At 44.3% G+C, this 16,144-nt stretch overlaps 2 protein-coding genes across 5 annotated transcripts in view; one reads left to right on the top strand and one right to left on the bottom strand.

Moving 5' to 3' along the window:
• Positions 1-16,144, top strand: part of LOC135522174 (thioredoxin-interacting protein-like) — a 328,799-nt gene that overhangs the window by 22,884 nt on the left and 289,771 nt on the right. The window lies entirely within an intron of this gene.
• On the bottom strand, positions 3,460-10,679 carry LOC135522166 (DNA-directed RNA polymerase III subunit RPC7-like). 4 transcript variants are annotated; one of them, XM_064948183.1, is made up of 8 exons: positions 10,515-10,679; positions 6,970-7,132; positions 6,542-6,671; positions 6,103-6,171; positions 5,587-5,643; positions 4,926-5,023; positions 4,582-4,698; positions 3,460-4,159 (listed from the first exon to the last, which is right to left on the bottom strand). In XM_064948183.1, exons 2-8 carry the CDS (start codon positions 7,093-7,095, stop codon positions 4,073-4,075), a joined length of 684 nt encoding a protein of 227 aa, XP_064804255.1. In that variant the 5' UTR covers positions 7,096-7,132; positions 10,515-10,679; the 3' UTR covers positions 3,460-4,072. The 4 variants fall into 4 exon arrangements, with proteins under 4 accessions (XP_064804255.1, XP_064804256.1, XP_064804253.1 ...); XM_064948184.1 differs by having other exon boundaries at positions 4,935-5,023; positions 10,323-10,679; XM_064948181.1 differs by having other exon boundaries at positions 10,323-10,679.

The following is a 16,144-nucleotide window of genomic DNA, read 5'->3' on the forward strand; positions in this document are numbered from 1 at the left end:
GAGAGACGAAGGTTGAAAGTAATGCGTCCTCCGATACACAACCCAACCTAGCCGCAGTGCTTCTTAACACAGCGTGCATCCAACCTTGAAGCCAGTCGCACCAATGTGTCGGAGGAAACACCGTGCACCTGGCAACCTTGGCTAGCGCGCACTGCGCCCGGCCTGCCACAGGAGTCGCTGTTGTGCGATGAGACAAGGACATACCTACCGACCAAGCCCTCCTTAACCCGGACGACGCTAGGCCAATTGTGCGTCGCCCAACGGACCTCCGGGTCGCGGCCGGCTTACGACAGAGCCTGGGCGCAAACCCAGGGTCTCTGAGGGCACAGCTGGCGCTGCAGTACAGCGCCCTTAACCACTTGCCCACCGGGGAGGCCCTGAACTATGTTATTGTTGAGAAGAGCTTGGGGCCTAGGATTGAGCCTTGGGGTACCTCCTTGGTGACAGGCTGTGGCTGAGACAGCAGATTTTCTGGCTTTATACACTGCACTCTTTGAGAGAGGTAGTTAGCAAACAAGGCCAAATACTCCTCAGAGATACCAATACTCCTTAGCCGGCCCACAAGAATGGAATAGTCTACCCGTATCAAAAGCTTTGGCCAAGTTAATAAAAATAGCAGCACAACATTGCTTAGAATCAAGGGCAATGGTGACATCATTGAGGACCTTTAAGGTTGCAGTGACACATCCATAACATGAGTGGAAGCCAGATTGCATACCAGAGAGAATACTATGGACATCAAGAAAGCCAGTCAGTTGATTGTTGACAAGTTTTTCTAACACTTTTGATAAACAGGGCAAAATAGAAATAGGCCTACAACAGTTAGGATCAGCTTGAGCTCCCCCTTTAAATAAAGGATGAACCGTGACTGCCTTCCAAGCAATGGGAACCTCCCCAGAAAGGAGAGACAGGTTAAAAAGGTTGGAGATAGTCTTGGCGATGATAGGGGAAGCAACCTTAAAGAAGAAAGGGTCTAAACCATCTGACCGAGATGTTTTTTGTGGGGTCAAGTTTCAGGGGCTCCTTTAGCACCTTGGACTCAGTGACTGCCTGCAGGGTAAACCTTTTAGCGAGGCAGGGAAAAAAGAGGGAGAAGCATCAGGGATAGTCGCATTAGAAGGGCTGGGAGACGAGGAAATGTTGGATGGGCAAGGAGGCATGGCTGAGTCAAATAGGAATCCTGACTTAATGATGTGTCGAACCAGGGGCTGAACCTGTTTTTAATTCTAATTTTCATTATGGGGGCGTATTTGTTAAAAATACCACTGAAAATATCAAAAAAGAAGGTCCAAGCGTCTTCGATAGAGGGGATCAGGACCATTCTATACCATTTTACAGAGGCCAGTTCTTGAAGGAAGGCTTGCTTAAAAGCTTTTTAGCATTGTAAGTTCAGAGTCACTCGCCCCAACAGTGCCTGTGTGCTGGAGGCGAGTGAAAGCTTGGGGGGAGGGGGGGGGGTACCTGTACCAGACAGGGGGAGACAACCAAGGGCAGACGGTGAACAGATCGCCAGGCGGAATCCAAGCAGCAGTGCAGCAGGCAACAGGAGTAGGTGTCACATCCACTTGGGAGAAGCTTATATTTCTGGAGGCAGATTTCTTGTAGAAAATGCCATTGGATGGACTGAACAGCAGGAGGGGCCTTCAAGGCCTCTGGATCTGAATGGGGTAGCCAGCCATAGCCAGCCATTTGTTGGGCTCAAAGGCTTCGACACCTCTCGCTTCACATGTCAGTGCTAATTGAAGTTGTATCTCTTTGTCCTAGCAAGCTTGGTAGCCTGAGCATTCAGTCCTTATAAAGTAAAATATATAATTGTGATGTATTTTTCTTCTTGGCTTTTGAAAGTAAAAAATAGCTTCAGACCAAGCATTACTCACTCAGCTTCAGGTTGGATGATGTTTTCATGTCTCTGCTTTGCCAGAGCATTTGCTGTATAGCTTAGCTTAGCTTAGCTTAGCTTAGCTTAGCTTAGTGTGAGTGTGTGTGTCTGCCGGTGCTTTCACTCTAGTTGTAGCATGAGACGGAGTCTACAACCCACACAAGTGGCTCAGGTAGTGCAGCTCATCCAGGATGGCACATCAATGCGAGGTGTGGCAAGAAGGTTTGCTGTGTCTGTCAGCGTAGTGTCCAGAGCATGGAGGCGCTACCAGGAGACAGGCCAGCACATCAGGAGACTTGGAGGAGGCCATAGGAGGGCAACAACCCAGCAGCAGGACCACTACCTCCGCCTTTGTGCAAGGAGGAGCACTGCCAGAGCCCTGCAAATTGACCTCCAGCAGGCCACAAATGTGCATGTGTCTGCTCAAACGGTCAGAAACAGACTCCATGAGGGTGGTATGAGGGCCCGACGTCCACAGGTGGGGGTTGTGCTTACAGCCCAACACCGTGCAGGACGTTTGGCTTTTGCCAAAGAACACCAAGATTGGCAAATTCGCCACTTGCACCCTGTGCTCTTCACAGATGAAAGCAGGTTCACACTGAGCACATGTAACAGACGTGACAGAGTCTGGAGACGCCGTGGAGAACGTTCTGCTGCCTGCAACATCCTCCAGTATGACCGGTTTGGCGGTGGGTCAGTTATGGTGTGGGGTGGCATTTCTTTGGGGGGCTGCACAGCATGTGCTCGCCAGAGGTAGCCTGACTGCCATTAGGTACCGAGATGAGATCCTCAGACCCCTTGCGAGACCATATGCTGGTGCGGTTGACCCTGGGTTCCTCCTAATGCAAGACAATGCTAGACCTCATGTGGCTGGAGTTTGTCAGCAGTTCCTGCAAGATGAAGGCATTGATGCTATGGACTGGCCCGCCCGTTCCCCAGACCTGAATCCAATTGAGCACATCTGGGACATCATGTCTCGCTCCATCCACCAACGCCACGTTGCACCACAGATTGTCCAGGAGTTGGCGGATGCTTTAGTCCAGGTCTGGGAGGAGATCCCTCAGGAGACCATCTGCCACCTCATCAGGAGCATGCCCAGGCGTTCTAGGGAGGTCATACAGGCACGTGGAGGCCACACACACTACTGAGCCTCATTTTGACTTGTTTTAAGGACATTACATCAAAGTTGGATCAGTCTGTAGTGTGGTTTTCCACTTTAATTTTGAGTGTGACTCCAAATCCAGACCTCCATGGGTTGATAAATTTGATTTCCATTGATAATTTTTGTGTGATATTGTTGTCAGCACATTCAACTATGTAAAGAAAAAAGTATTTAATAAGAATATTTCATTCATTCAGATCTAGGATGTGTTATTTTAGTGTTCCTTTTATTTTTTTGAGCAGTGTGTGTGTATTGACAAAGCATGGTGTATTGCTGATAACTTTGTGTGTGCTGCTTCAACATTCAGCACTACGCCACCTATTGGTGTGTAATAAGTATTATCATGCGACATCTGGTGAACAAGTTCAGCTTCTAGTAGGAAAACAGTTTGTGTAGCATAGAAAATAAAACTACCTGGTTTACAAATTAGCTGCCATTTATTCTTTCAGAATTTCAAGTTGAGTAAAATCCTCTTTCATAACAAACCTAACAGAGAACATTGGATATAACATATTACATGAATATAAAAGTTTTACAAAACACAACTTTTTAGAACTACATATAAACTACATAAAACAACAGCATATCATTAAAATTGGTGTATTAGACACATTTTATATCTTCAAAGTTCTTTAACATTTCTAAAACTGGATAAAAACCCTCTAAGAAATGATACTATAATTGGTGTCAGGAGAAAAGATGTCGGCTTAAGAGGAATGACATACTTCTCTCTCCATAACACCACCACACTTAAGAGCCATTTAAAACTATTGCAGGTTTGAACTGTGCAACCTGTTTCTCAATTTGAGATTATTTTTTTAATCAGGAACTGACTGAATCCTGGGTTATTTTGAAGATTCATGTGTCAAGTTAAGATCATTTCAGGCCATGTATACAAGATGGACCAAAGAACAACAGCACATCCTTTCAACTTTGGAGTCTCTCCCAGTTCTGGAGTGTCACATATATTTTCCCAGGACTCTTGGGTCCTAGGCATGCACAGTGCTCTGTTGTTGTTGTTTTTCAAAGTATCAGTAAATGGCCTCATCCATGTTGTCATCACTGTCCCCTCCGAACTCCTCTCCATTGTCAAAGTACGACATGATATAGTCCGTCTCCTGTGGGAACACAATCAGAGTTGGAAAAAAATTATACGTATGAGCTCATTCCAACCTTGTGAACTGTGTTTGCTCACTTTCTGTTAAATCATGCATTGGTGTCAATGGAATATGTATGGGGAAATTGTCTCTTGTAAGGATTCAAGTCAAAGTGATATTATCTCACTGAGGTTGTGTTGGGCATGAACCCTGATGAAAAAAAGTAAGAAAGAGCTTGGATGTGTAACAGTTTGGCATCCATCCCTCTCCTTTCCCTAACCTGAACGAAACGACAACTGTCACCCAGGAAGCATCGTTACCTGTCAATGCGGAGCAATGGAAACAACTACTTCAGGTCTCAGAGAGGGTGACGTCACCGATTGAACGTTACTAGCGCACACCGCTTACTAGCTAGCCATTTAACATTGGCTACAGATGCTTACCTCTTCAAACTCTTCTTCATCATACTCCTCCTCCCCATCTTGCTGCTCTTCCTCCTGCTTCTTCTTCTCCCCTTCCTCTTCATCTGAGGTCACTTCCTCCTCTTTTTTCTCCAATGTCTGAAATATGACACAAATGAATACAAAAGAAACTAAAAGAAAAAGAACATTGATAGTAAAATACTACATCACCAGGCTTACATTAAGTTTGAGGTTTAACAGCAAGAAACATTTCCCTCATCTAGTGTGCCAAGGTTGAGTTGTGTTTCATGCCTATAGATGTGGTGAAGAGGTCAATAGAATACAGACTATGGAGTTAATGTCTGATGTACTGGCTGAGTACCTACTATTCCCACCTCTAGTTTATGGATGATCTCCTCTTTGTCCACCCGGGTCTTTTTGATGGGTTTAGGGTCCACTGGTGTATCAACACTTAGAGAGGTGTCTGTAACAGACGAAAACGGGCAAAAGCCAATCATTAGTGAAAACCAACTCCCTCTATCTATTCCCCCTCCTCTCCTTTCATTTAAAAGGCCATTCAACCAAAAGCTAGATTTATCTCATAATAGAAAATGGCAGATCATTTATGTATAAGTCAGGCAATATTGTCATTGTCAGTAACCAGCAGTGATTTTATCTTATCCTTCTGTTCAAAGCAGAAGGGCAAATTGATGCATTCATGTCTCTAGGGAGACACAAGCAGTCAGACACAATATTCTTCTGAAGACACCTCTCTCTTCAGCACTCCGCCCAGGAAATAGGAAGAAAAAAAATAATGTGGGCGTAATATGCTCTGAAAGAGACAGGTCTTTCGCCAGCAACGTACATGTCATCAAGTCCTGCAGGAAGCAAACTAAACAGAACTGCAAAATGAATGGATTTTTTTTTTGCAATAGCCTTCTGTGATCACATGGTGGTGGGTGGGCTTTCATAGTGAATCTGTATCACTCACAAAAATGTCCAGTCAGTCAATGTGAGGTATAAAACAACACAGTATCATCTACTTACTCTCTTTTAGGGGCTTCTTGACACGGATTCGAAGCTCTTTTGGTAGCCTTTTCCAGTCTGGCGTTAAAAAACAAAAATCAAACATAATCAATCAGCAGACACAGGTTCTACAATAATGTTTTTACACAGCAATGACTTTGTCAAAATGATGGAATGTTGGTTCACATCCGGTAAAGCTGAGGGACTAAAACCTCAAATTGTTTTCCCAATCAGCCTCTATTCAGCAGACCCTAATTGTGAGCGACAGCTCAATTTCTCCCATTTGAAACGCTTTGGGTCACCTGACAGTTTCAATCAGGACCGTTCACACTCCATTGTGGCTGACATCTCTGGGGCGGCGTAGCGAGTGATTTCATACTGCTTCAGGATTAGATCATTGATTCTATTAATCCCTGTTTAACAGTGTTATGCTGGTAATCAGATTGTACAATGCAATCCTTCTAATACATGTTCCATAGTCTCTATCTCCTTTCAGTTACATTTTTTTGAACTGGAGGTATGATGCAGCTGACTCACCTGGATTCCACTCAATGGTGTTGTCAGACGGCTCACTGTTCTGATATTTATCAGAATACCGCTCCACATCTGAAAGTCAGACAAGAAGCTCATTCATTTCTTAAACACGGTACAAGAACAAACATGTCTTTGAAAAGAAAGCCTCTGTGTATTATCATGTCTACCTCATTTGCTGCTCCCAAATGTTCTTATTGAAGCATAATTACTTGATTGCATAATTGCTTGACTGAATAATTGAAAAATATTTCCACCCGATTTAGGTAATGTCAGCCAAACCTTGTATCACCTAAAATCTTGTATCATTTTAATAAAATAACACCATTGGGAGCTGCTGACAGTGACAAGACATAGACTGTCTAATTTCTGCTACGTTTGGATGTCTAAAATTACTCTTTTCATCGCTAACACACAGAGATGGTGTCTTCCCAGGCTTAAGTACCTTTCTTGGAGACGGCTTGGCGGACATAAAATGGTAAGGTCTTCATGTTTCCCCTGAACTCCTGCTTCAGTGCCAACATGTACTCTGCTTCCTCTCCCATCACCAAGGGGACAGGCTTGTGTTCCATGAGCTACATGTGCACAAAAAACATAATACATATTAGGCTAGTCCTTAAAATGACAACAAAAGGCTCAATGCATGGCTTTCCCAAAATAGCATGCTCTTATTTGCTCCCAACCAAACACATATCTTACTGTCTCAATACATTTAAACAAAAATGTCAGCCCTGGATGTTTCTTAGACAAATAGAAAAATCAGGAGAAAAGACTGAGAATAGCCTCTAAATAAAGCCAATATTTGTCAACAATGAGGTGCATCCAAAATGAAAAATGACAGCTACAGGGTCAGTCACATCACCCCTTACTCACAGGGAACAGAGGTGTAGGCTGGAGAATTGAAGGGGGCAGGTTCTCCCCTTTCCCAATCCCGACTGCCTCGATACTGAAGCTCATGTACCCCTTGCCGCGACCTCTGCCACGGCCCAGGCCAGCCATGGAGCGAGCACACAGTGGAGGGGGTTCACAGGTAAATCTGTCAAGGGAGGAGGAATGCAATGGGCACTAAAAGAGTACTGAGTAATAGCACTTCTATTTTCCCAAACTATCTGTGTAAAGCTACAGTTGAAGTCAGACGTTTACTTACACTTAGGTTGTATATCATTAAAACTCATTTTCAACCACTCCACAATTTCTTGTTAACAAACTATAGTTTTGGCAAGTCGGTTAGGACATCTACTTCATGCATGACACAAGCCATTTTTCCAACAATTGTTTACAGACATATTATTTCACTTTTAATTCACTGCATCACAATTCCAGTGGGTCAGAAGACTACATAAATAAATCATTCTCTCTACTATTATTCTGACATTTCACATTCTTAAGATAAAGTGGTGATCCTAACTGACCTAAGACAAGGAGGTTTTACTTTAAACGATTAAACGCCAGGAAATGTGGAAAAAAATGTATTTGGCTAAGGGGTATGTAAACTTCCGACTTCAACTGTATATAAGCTTGTTTTTTATTCTGGCCAGTGCCTTGCAAAAGTATTCACCCTCCTTGGCATTTTTCCTATTTTATTGTAAACTGTCGAAACGTCCTCTCACTCTCAACTGCGTTTATTTTCATCAAACTTAACATGTAAATATTTGTATGACCATAAGATTCAAGAACTGAGACATAAACTGAACAAGTTCCACAGACACGTGACTAACAGAAACGGAATGAAGTGTCCCTGAACAAAGGGGGAGTCAAAATCAAAAGTAACAGTCAGTATCTGGTGTGGCCACCAGCTGCATTAAGTACTGCAGTGCATCTCCTCCTAATGGACTGCACCAGATTTGCCAATTCTTGCTGTGAGATGTTACCCCACTCTACCACCATGGCACCTGCAAGTTCCCGGACAATTCTGGGGGGAATGGCCCTCCGATCCAACAGGTCCCAGAAGTGCTCAATGGGATTGAGATCCGGGCTCTTCGCTGGCCATGGCACAACACTGACATTCATGTCTTGCAGGAAATCACGCACAGAACGAGCAGTATGGCTGGTGTCAGGCTGGAGGGTCATGTCAAGATGAGCCTGCAGGAAGGGTACCACATGAGGGAGGGGGATGTCTTCCCTGTAACACATAGCATTGAGATTACCTGCAATGACAACAAGCTCAGTCCGATGATGCTGTGACACACCGCCCCAGACCATGACGGACCCTCCACCTCCAAACCAATCCCACTCCAGAGTACAGGCCTCGGTGTAACGCTCATTCCTTTGATGATAAACTCGAATCCGACCATCACCCCTGGTGAGACAAAACCGCAACTCGTCAGTGAAGAGCACTTTTTGACAGTCCTGTCTGGTTCAGCGACGGTGGGTTTGTGCCCATAGGTGACGTTGTTGCCAATGATGTCTGGTGAGAACCTGCCTTACAACAGGCCTACAAGCCCTCAGTCCAGCCTCTCGCAGCCTATTGTGAAAAGTCTGAGCACTGATGGAGGGCTTGTGCATTCCTGGTGTAACTCCAGCAGTCGTTGTTGCAATCCTGTACCTGTCCGCAGGTGTGATGTTTGGATGTACCGATCCTGTGCAGGTGTTGTTACATGTGGTCTGCCACTGCGAGGACGATCAGCTGTCAGTCCTGTCTCCCTGTAGCGCTGTCTTCGGGGTCTCACCGTATGGACTCCTCATGCCTCCTTGCAGCATGTCTAAGGCACGTTCACGCAGACGAGCAGGGACCCTGGGCATCTTTCTTTTGGTGTTTTTCAGTCAGTAGAAAGGCCTCTTTAGTGTCTTAAGTTTTCATAACTGTGACCTTAATTGCCTATCATCTATAAGCTGCTACTGTCTTAACGACCGTTCCACCCCTAAGCAAGGGACACAACCAAGCGGCACTATGAAGACCAAGGAGCTCTCCAAACAGGTCAGGGACAAAGTTGTGGAGAAGTACAGATCAAGGTTGGGTTATAAAAAAATATCTGAATCTTTGAACATCCCACAGAGCACCATTAAATCCATTATTAAAAAATTGAAAAAACATGGCACCACAACAAACCTGCCAAGAGAAGGCCGCCCACCAAAACTCACAGACCAGGCAAGGAGGGCATTAATGAGAGGCAACAAAGAGACCAAAGATAACCCTGAAGGAACTGCAAAGCTCCACAGCGGAGATTGGAGTATCTGTGTCCATAGGAACACTTTAAGCTGTACACTCCACAGAGCTGGGCTTTACAGAAGAGTGGCCAGGAAAAATCCAATGCTTAAAGAAAAAAATTTGCAAACATGTTTGGTGTTTGCAAAAAGGCATGTGGGAGACTCGCCAAATATATGGAAGAAGGTAGTTATAAATGCCTCCTGAGCTAAGTTCACCTGTCATACCCCCATCACAATTCAATCAAAATGATAAGCTTTTTTACTCCATTGTTTGTAAACAATGTAATAGTAAACAAACACTGTATAGACTAAAAACAAAAAACATGGTTAAAACTATAATTTTAGTCTCATGGATGGTCTGGGTACCAGTCTGGAACTCTTTTCTTTTGCATGTGACAAGGAATGGAATATAGCCAGAAAAGGATATAATGAGATGCTTGTCTCCACCCTAACAATAGGATTACTTATCCACAGAGTGGAACGGTGGCCTGTCAACTCTTTGGATTGGTGGATACATTTTGTTATTTGAATAATTTAAAATATATATTCGATTAAGGGTGTTGACATCAACCACTAGTATTCAATAGAGCTTGAGATGCTATGTTAGCTTCATGAATATGCATGGACCTGCTCTAATTTCAACCGGGAAGTGGTTAAGGTCACTTTTATCAGTACACTCATAGCAACCTAAGCATTAGAAAATGTATATTAGATTAAACAAGCCTCACGAAACAAAATAACAATTTATATTTATCTGGACTAAATTCAACACTATCATTTCGCCCCCATTCAAAAACTCCTCATCTGCTTAATAATTAAGGATATGCTTAAGTGGACAGATTTTGTGCAGAAATAGGGCTCTCTGGTAACCAGTCTACCATCCTCCAGCTGCGTACCAAATCAACGCCAAGTGTTGCAGGAAGGCCAAGAAGATCATCAGGGACCCCGTAGCCTAAGCATCTCTGAATGGTGGGGTCCCTGCTTTGTTGTTGTTGTTTGAATCGCATTCTGCCCCTTTAACAGCTACCAGCAAGTTACCTATCTAGTTTTGTGCGGCTTGCTAACTTGTTCCATCTTACCTTCTAGTGATTTCAGTGATATTAACTTGCTTGCTCAGATAACTTGGTTGCACAGTAGCTACATGACAGCTGTAGCTAGTAAGAACTTGCTAGAAAACGACTAGCGCCTAACGTTACTATCTAGTTAGCTAGTGCTGTCAGATTTATCACGACAAAATATCGGTCACCAAGACAACATGCTTACTAACTAACCATATCAACTTATTCACGGCCTCCCACCTTCTGCAACATAGCTAGCTACTAATCTTTAAATATAAAAAATATTAAAACATCGAAGTTAACGTTAACTAGTTTACAAATCCGCGGGCTACGTTATTGTTTACCAAACACTATGTTGTTTGCGGAACTCCAGCGACATGGGGTCGACTACCCAGTGCTACACTGCCCCCTGCTGTATTGGAGTTGAATGATTCCAGAACAGATGCAGTGTCTCCCCAAAAATTATGGTCACACTTTTGTTTGCCATCTGAGAGATCAATGTCTGTACCATACATTCATTTCGATTAGCTGAATGTCATGGCTAAATGTCATGGCTGAAATGTTATCTAATGACCATTAATGACTAATGACCATTGTCAGGTGCAATTGTAAATGAGAACTTGCCTACATGGTTAAATAAAGGTGAAATAAAAAAAATAATTAAGGTTTGAGCCCCCAAGTAGGAACCCCCGAGGGGAGTGAGTGTGATACAACATAAAGTAGATATATTTGTTCCCTGGTGTGGGAGCTGGGTTGGCATGCATTAGCTCAAAATACTTAATTTTGCTGACATTGTAAAGGTGGTTTGTCTTGGTCTGGATATTACCACATCCTGGTGATGTTTATTATTAATCATTGTTCTTGTTTCTACAGTTGAAGTCGGAAGTTTACATACACCTTAGCCAACTACATTTAAACTCAGTTTTTCACAATTCCTGACATTTAACCCTAGTAAAAATTCCCTGTCTTAGGTCAGTTAGGATCACCACTTTATTTTAAGAATGTGAAATGTCAGAATAATAGTAGAGTGAAGGATTTATTTCAGCTTTTATTTCTTTTATCACATTCCCAGTGGGTCAGAAGTTTACATACACTCAATTAGTATTTGGTAGCATTGCTTTTAAATTGCTTAACTTGGGTCAAACGTTTTGGGTAGCCTTCCACAACCTTCCCACAATAAGTTGGGTGAATTTTGGACCATTCCTCCTGACAAAGCTGGTGTAACTGAGTCAGGTTTGTAGGCCTCCTTGCTCGCACACTCTTTTTCAGTTCTGCTCACACATGTTCTATAGGATTGAGGTCAGGGCTTTGTGATGGCCACTCCAATACCTTGACTTTGTTGTCCTTGAGCCATTTTGCCACAACTTTGTAAAAATGCTTGGGGTCATTGTCCATTTGGAAGACCCATTTGCGACCAAACTTTAACTTCCTGACTGATGTCTTGAGATGTTGCTTCAAAATATCCACCTCATTTTCCTTCCTCATGAAGCCATCTATTTTGTGAAGTGCACCAGTCCCTCCTGCAGCAAAGCACCCCCACAACATAATGCTGCCACCCCAGTGCTTCATGATTGGGATGGTGTTTTTCAGCTTGCAAGCCTCCCCCTTTTTCCTCCAAACATAACGATGGTCTTGATGGCCATTATGGCCATTTGTGTTTCTTCAGACCAGAGGACATTTCTCCAAAAAGGACAATCTTTGTCCCCATGTGCAGTTGCAAATCGTAGTGTGGCTGTTTTATGATGGTTTTGGAGCAGTGGCTTCTTCCTTGCTGAGCGGCCTTTCAAGTTATGTTGATATAGGACTCGTTTTACTGTGGATATAGATACCTTTGTACCTGTTTCCTCCAGCATCTTCACAAGGTCCTTTGCTGTTGTTCTCCGGCGCCGACAGAGATGGCCGCCTCGCTTCGCGTTCCTAGGAAACTATGCAGTTTTTTGTTTTTTTTTACGTGTTATTTCTTACATTAGTACCCCAGGTCATCTTAGGTTTCATTACATACAGTCGAGAAGAACTACTGTATATAAGATCAGCGTCAACTCACCATCAGTACGACCAAGAATATGTTTTTCGCGACGCGGATCCTGTGTTCTGCCTTACAAATAGGACAACGGAATGGATCGCATGCAGCGACCCAAAAAAAACGACTCCGAAAAAGAGGGAAACGAGGCGGTCTTCTGGTCAGACTCCGGAGACGGGCACACCGTGCACCACTCCCTAGCATTCTTCTTACCAATGTCCAGTCTCTTGACAACAAGGTTGATGAAATCCGAGCAAGGGTAGCATTCCAGAGGGACATCAGAGACTGTAACGTTCTATGCTTCACGGAAACATGGCTTACTGGAGAGACGCTATCCGAAGCGGTGCAGCCAACGGGTTTCTCCACGCATCGCGCAGACAGAAAGAAACACCTTTCTGGTAAGAAGAGGGATGGGGGCGTATGCCTTATGGCTAACGAGACATGGTGCGATGAAAGAAACATACAGGAACTCAAATCCTTCTGTTCACCTGATTCAGAATTCCTCACAATCAAATGTAGACTGCATTATCTACCAAGAGAATTCTCTTCGATTATAATCACAGCCGTATATATCTTTCGGAAAAGCTGACCATGACTCCATTTTGCTGATCCCTGCCTACAGACAGAAACTGAAACAAGAAACTCCCATGCTGAGGTCTGTCCAACGCTGGTCCGACCAAGCTGACTCCACACTCCAAGACTGCTTCCATCACGTGGACTGGGACATGATTCGTATTGCGTCAGATAACAACATTGACGAATACGCTGATTCGGTGTGCGAGTTCATTAGAACGTGCGTTGAAGATGTCGTTCCCATAGCAACGATTAAAACATTCCCTAACCAGAAACCGTGGATTGATGGCAGCATTCGCGTGAAACTGAAAGCGCGAACCACTGCTTTTAATCAGGGCAAGGTGTCTGGTAACATGACCGAGTACAAACAGTGCAGCTATTCCCTCCGCAAGGCTATCAAACAAGCTAAGCGTCAGTACAGAGACAAAGTAGAATCTCAATTCAACGGCTCAGACACAAGAGGCATGTGGCAGGGTCTACAGTCAATCACAGACTACAGGAAGAAATCCAGCCCAGTCACGGACCAGGATGTCTTGCTCCCAGGCAGACTAAATAACTTTTTTGCCCGCTTTGAGGACAATACAGTGCCACTGACACGGCCTGCAACGGAAACATGCGGTCTCTCCTTCACTGCAGCCGAGGTGAGTAAAACATTTAAACGTGTTAACCCTCGCAAGGCTGCAGGCCCAGACGGCATCCCCAGCCGCGCCCTCAGAGCATGCGCAGACCAGCTGGCTGGTGTGTTTACGGACATATTCAATCAATCCCTATACCGGTCTGCTGTTCCCACATGCTTCAAGAGGGCCACCATTGTTCCTGTTCCCAAGAAAGCTAAGGTAACTGAGCTAAACGACTACCGCCCCGTAGCACTCACTTCCGTCATCATGAAGTGCTTTGAGAGACTAGTCAAGGACCATATCACCTCCACCCTACCTGACAGCCTAGACCCACTCCAATTTGCTTACCGCCCAAATAGGTCGACAGACGATGCAATCTCAACCACACTGCACACTGCCCTAACCCATCTGGACAAGAGGAATACCTATGTGAGAATGCTGTTCATCGACTACAGCTCGGCATTCAACACCATAGTACCCTCCAAGCTCGTCATCAAGCTCGAGACCCTGGGTCTCGACCCCGCCCTGTGCAACTGGGTACTGGACTTCCTGACGGGCCGCCCCCAGGTGGTGAGGGTAGGTAACAACATCTCCTCCCCGCTGATCCTCAACACTGGGGCCCCACAAGGGTGCGTTCTGAGCCCTCTCCTGTACTCCCTGTTCACCCACGACTGCGTGGCCACGCACGCCTCCAACTCAATCATCAAGTTTGCGGACGACACAACAGTGGTAGGCTTGATTACCAACAACGACGAGACGGCCTACAGGGAGGAGGTGAGGGCCCTCGGAGTGTGGTGTCAGGAAAATAACCTCACACTCAACGTCAACAAAACTAAGGAGATGATTGTGGACTTCAGGAAACAGCAGAGGGAACACCCCCTATCCACATCGATGGAACAGTAGTGGAGAGGGTAGCAAGTTTTAAGTTCCTCGGCATACACATCACAGACAAACTGAATTGGTCCACTCACACAGACAGCATCGTGAAGAAGGCGCAGCAGCGCCTCTTCAACCTCAAGAGGCTGAAGAAATTCGGCTTGTCACCAAAAGCACTCACAAACTTCTACAGATGCACAATCAAGAGCATCCTGGCGGGCTGTATCACCGCCTGGTACGGCAACTGCTCCGCCCTCAACCGTAAGGCTCTCCAGAGGGTAGTGAGGTCTGCACAACGCATCACCGGGGGCAAACTACCTGCCCTCTAGGACACCTACACCACCCGATGTTACAGGAAGGCCATAAAGATCATCAAGGACATCAACCACCCGAGCCACTGCCTGTTCACCCCGCTATCATCCAGAAGGCGAGGTCAGTACAGGTGCATCAAAGCTGGGACCGAGAGACTGAAAAACAGCTTCTATCTCAAGGCCATCAGACTGTTAAACAGCCACCACTGACATTGAGTGGCTGCTGCCAACACACTGACACCGACTCAACTCCAGCCACTTTAATAATGGGAATTGATGGGAAATGATGTAAATATATCACTAGCCACTTTAAACAATGCTACCTTATATAATGTTACTTACCCTACATTATTAATCTCATATGCATACGTATATACTGTACTCTATATCATCAACTGCATCCTTATGTAATACATGTATCACTAGCCACTTTAACTATGCCACTTTGTTTACATACTCATTTCATATGTATATACTGTACTCGATACCATCTACTGTATCTTGCCTATGCTGCTCTGTACCATCACTCATTCATATATCCTTATCTACATATTCTTTATCCCCTTACACTGTGTATAAGACAGTAGTTTAGGAATTGTCAGTTAGATTACTTGTTGGTTATTACTGCATTGTCGGAACTAGAAGCACAAGCATTTCGCTACACTCGCATTAACATCTGCTAACCATGTGTATGTGACAAATAAAATTTGATTTGATTTGGATTGATTTGAACTTTTCGCACCAAAGTACATTCATCTCTAGGAGACAGAACGTGTCTCCTTCCTGAGCGATATGACGGTTGTGTTGTCCCATGGTGTTATTTTGCTATTGTTTGTACAGATGAACATGGTACCTTCAGGCATTTGGAAATTGCTCCCAAGGATTAACCAGACTTGTCTCGGCTGATTTCTTGGATGATTTCTTTTGATTTTCTCATGATGTCAAGCAAAGAGGCACTGGAGGTAGGCCTTTGAAATATATCCACAGGTATACCTCCAAATGAAACAAATTATGTCAATTAGCCTATCAGAAACCTCTAAAGCCATGACGTCATTTTCTGGAATTTTCCAAGCTGAGGCACAGTCAATTTAATGCATGTAAACTTCTGACCCACTGGAATTGTGATACAATGAATTATAAGTGAAATAACCTGTCTGGAAACAATTGTTTGAAACATTACTTGTGTCATGCACAAAGTAGATGTCCTAACCAACTTGCCAAAACTATAGTTTGTTAACAAGAAATTTGTGGAGTGGTTGAAAAACTAGTTTTAATGACTCCAACTTAAGTGTGTGTAAACTTTCGACTTCAACTGTATCTATTTAAGGAGGATAAATAAGCTTTTGGCCAAGTCACCCTTAGCCAACTACAATCTCAAAGCACTTGGTGATGATTCCCCTCCCACCTGGGGGATTGGTGGATAGGGACACCATCACTTTGATAGAA

The sequence above is a fragment of the Oncorhynchus masou genome, chromosome 30 (assembly GCF_036934945.1).
Source record: "Oncorhynchus masou masou isolate Uvic2021 chromosome 30, UVic_Omas_1.1, whole genome shotgun sequence".
Classification (NCBI taxonomy): Eukaryota; Metazoa; Chordata; class Actinopteri; order Salmoniformes; family Salmonidae; genus Oncorhynchus; species Oncorhynchus masou.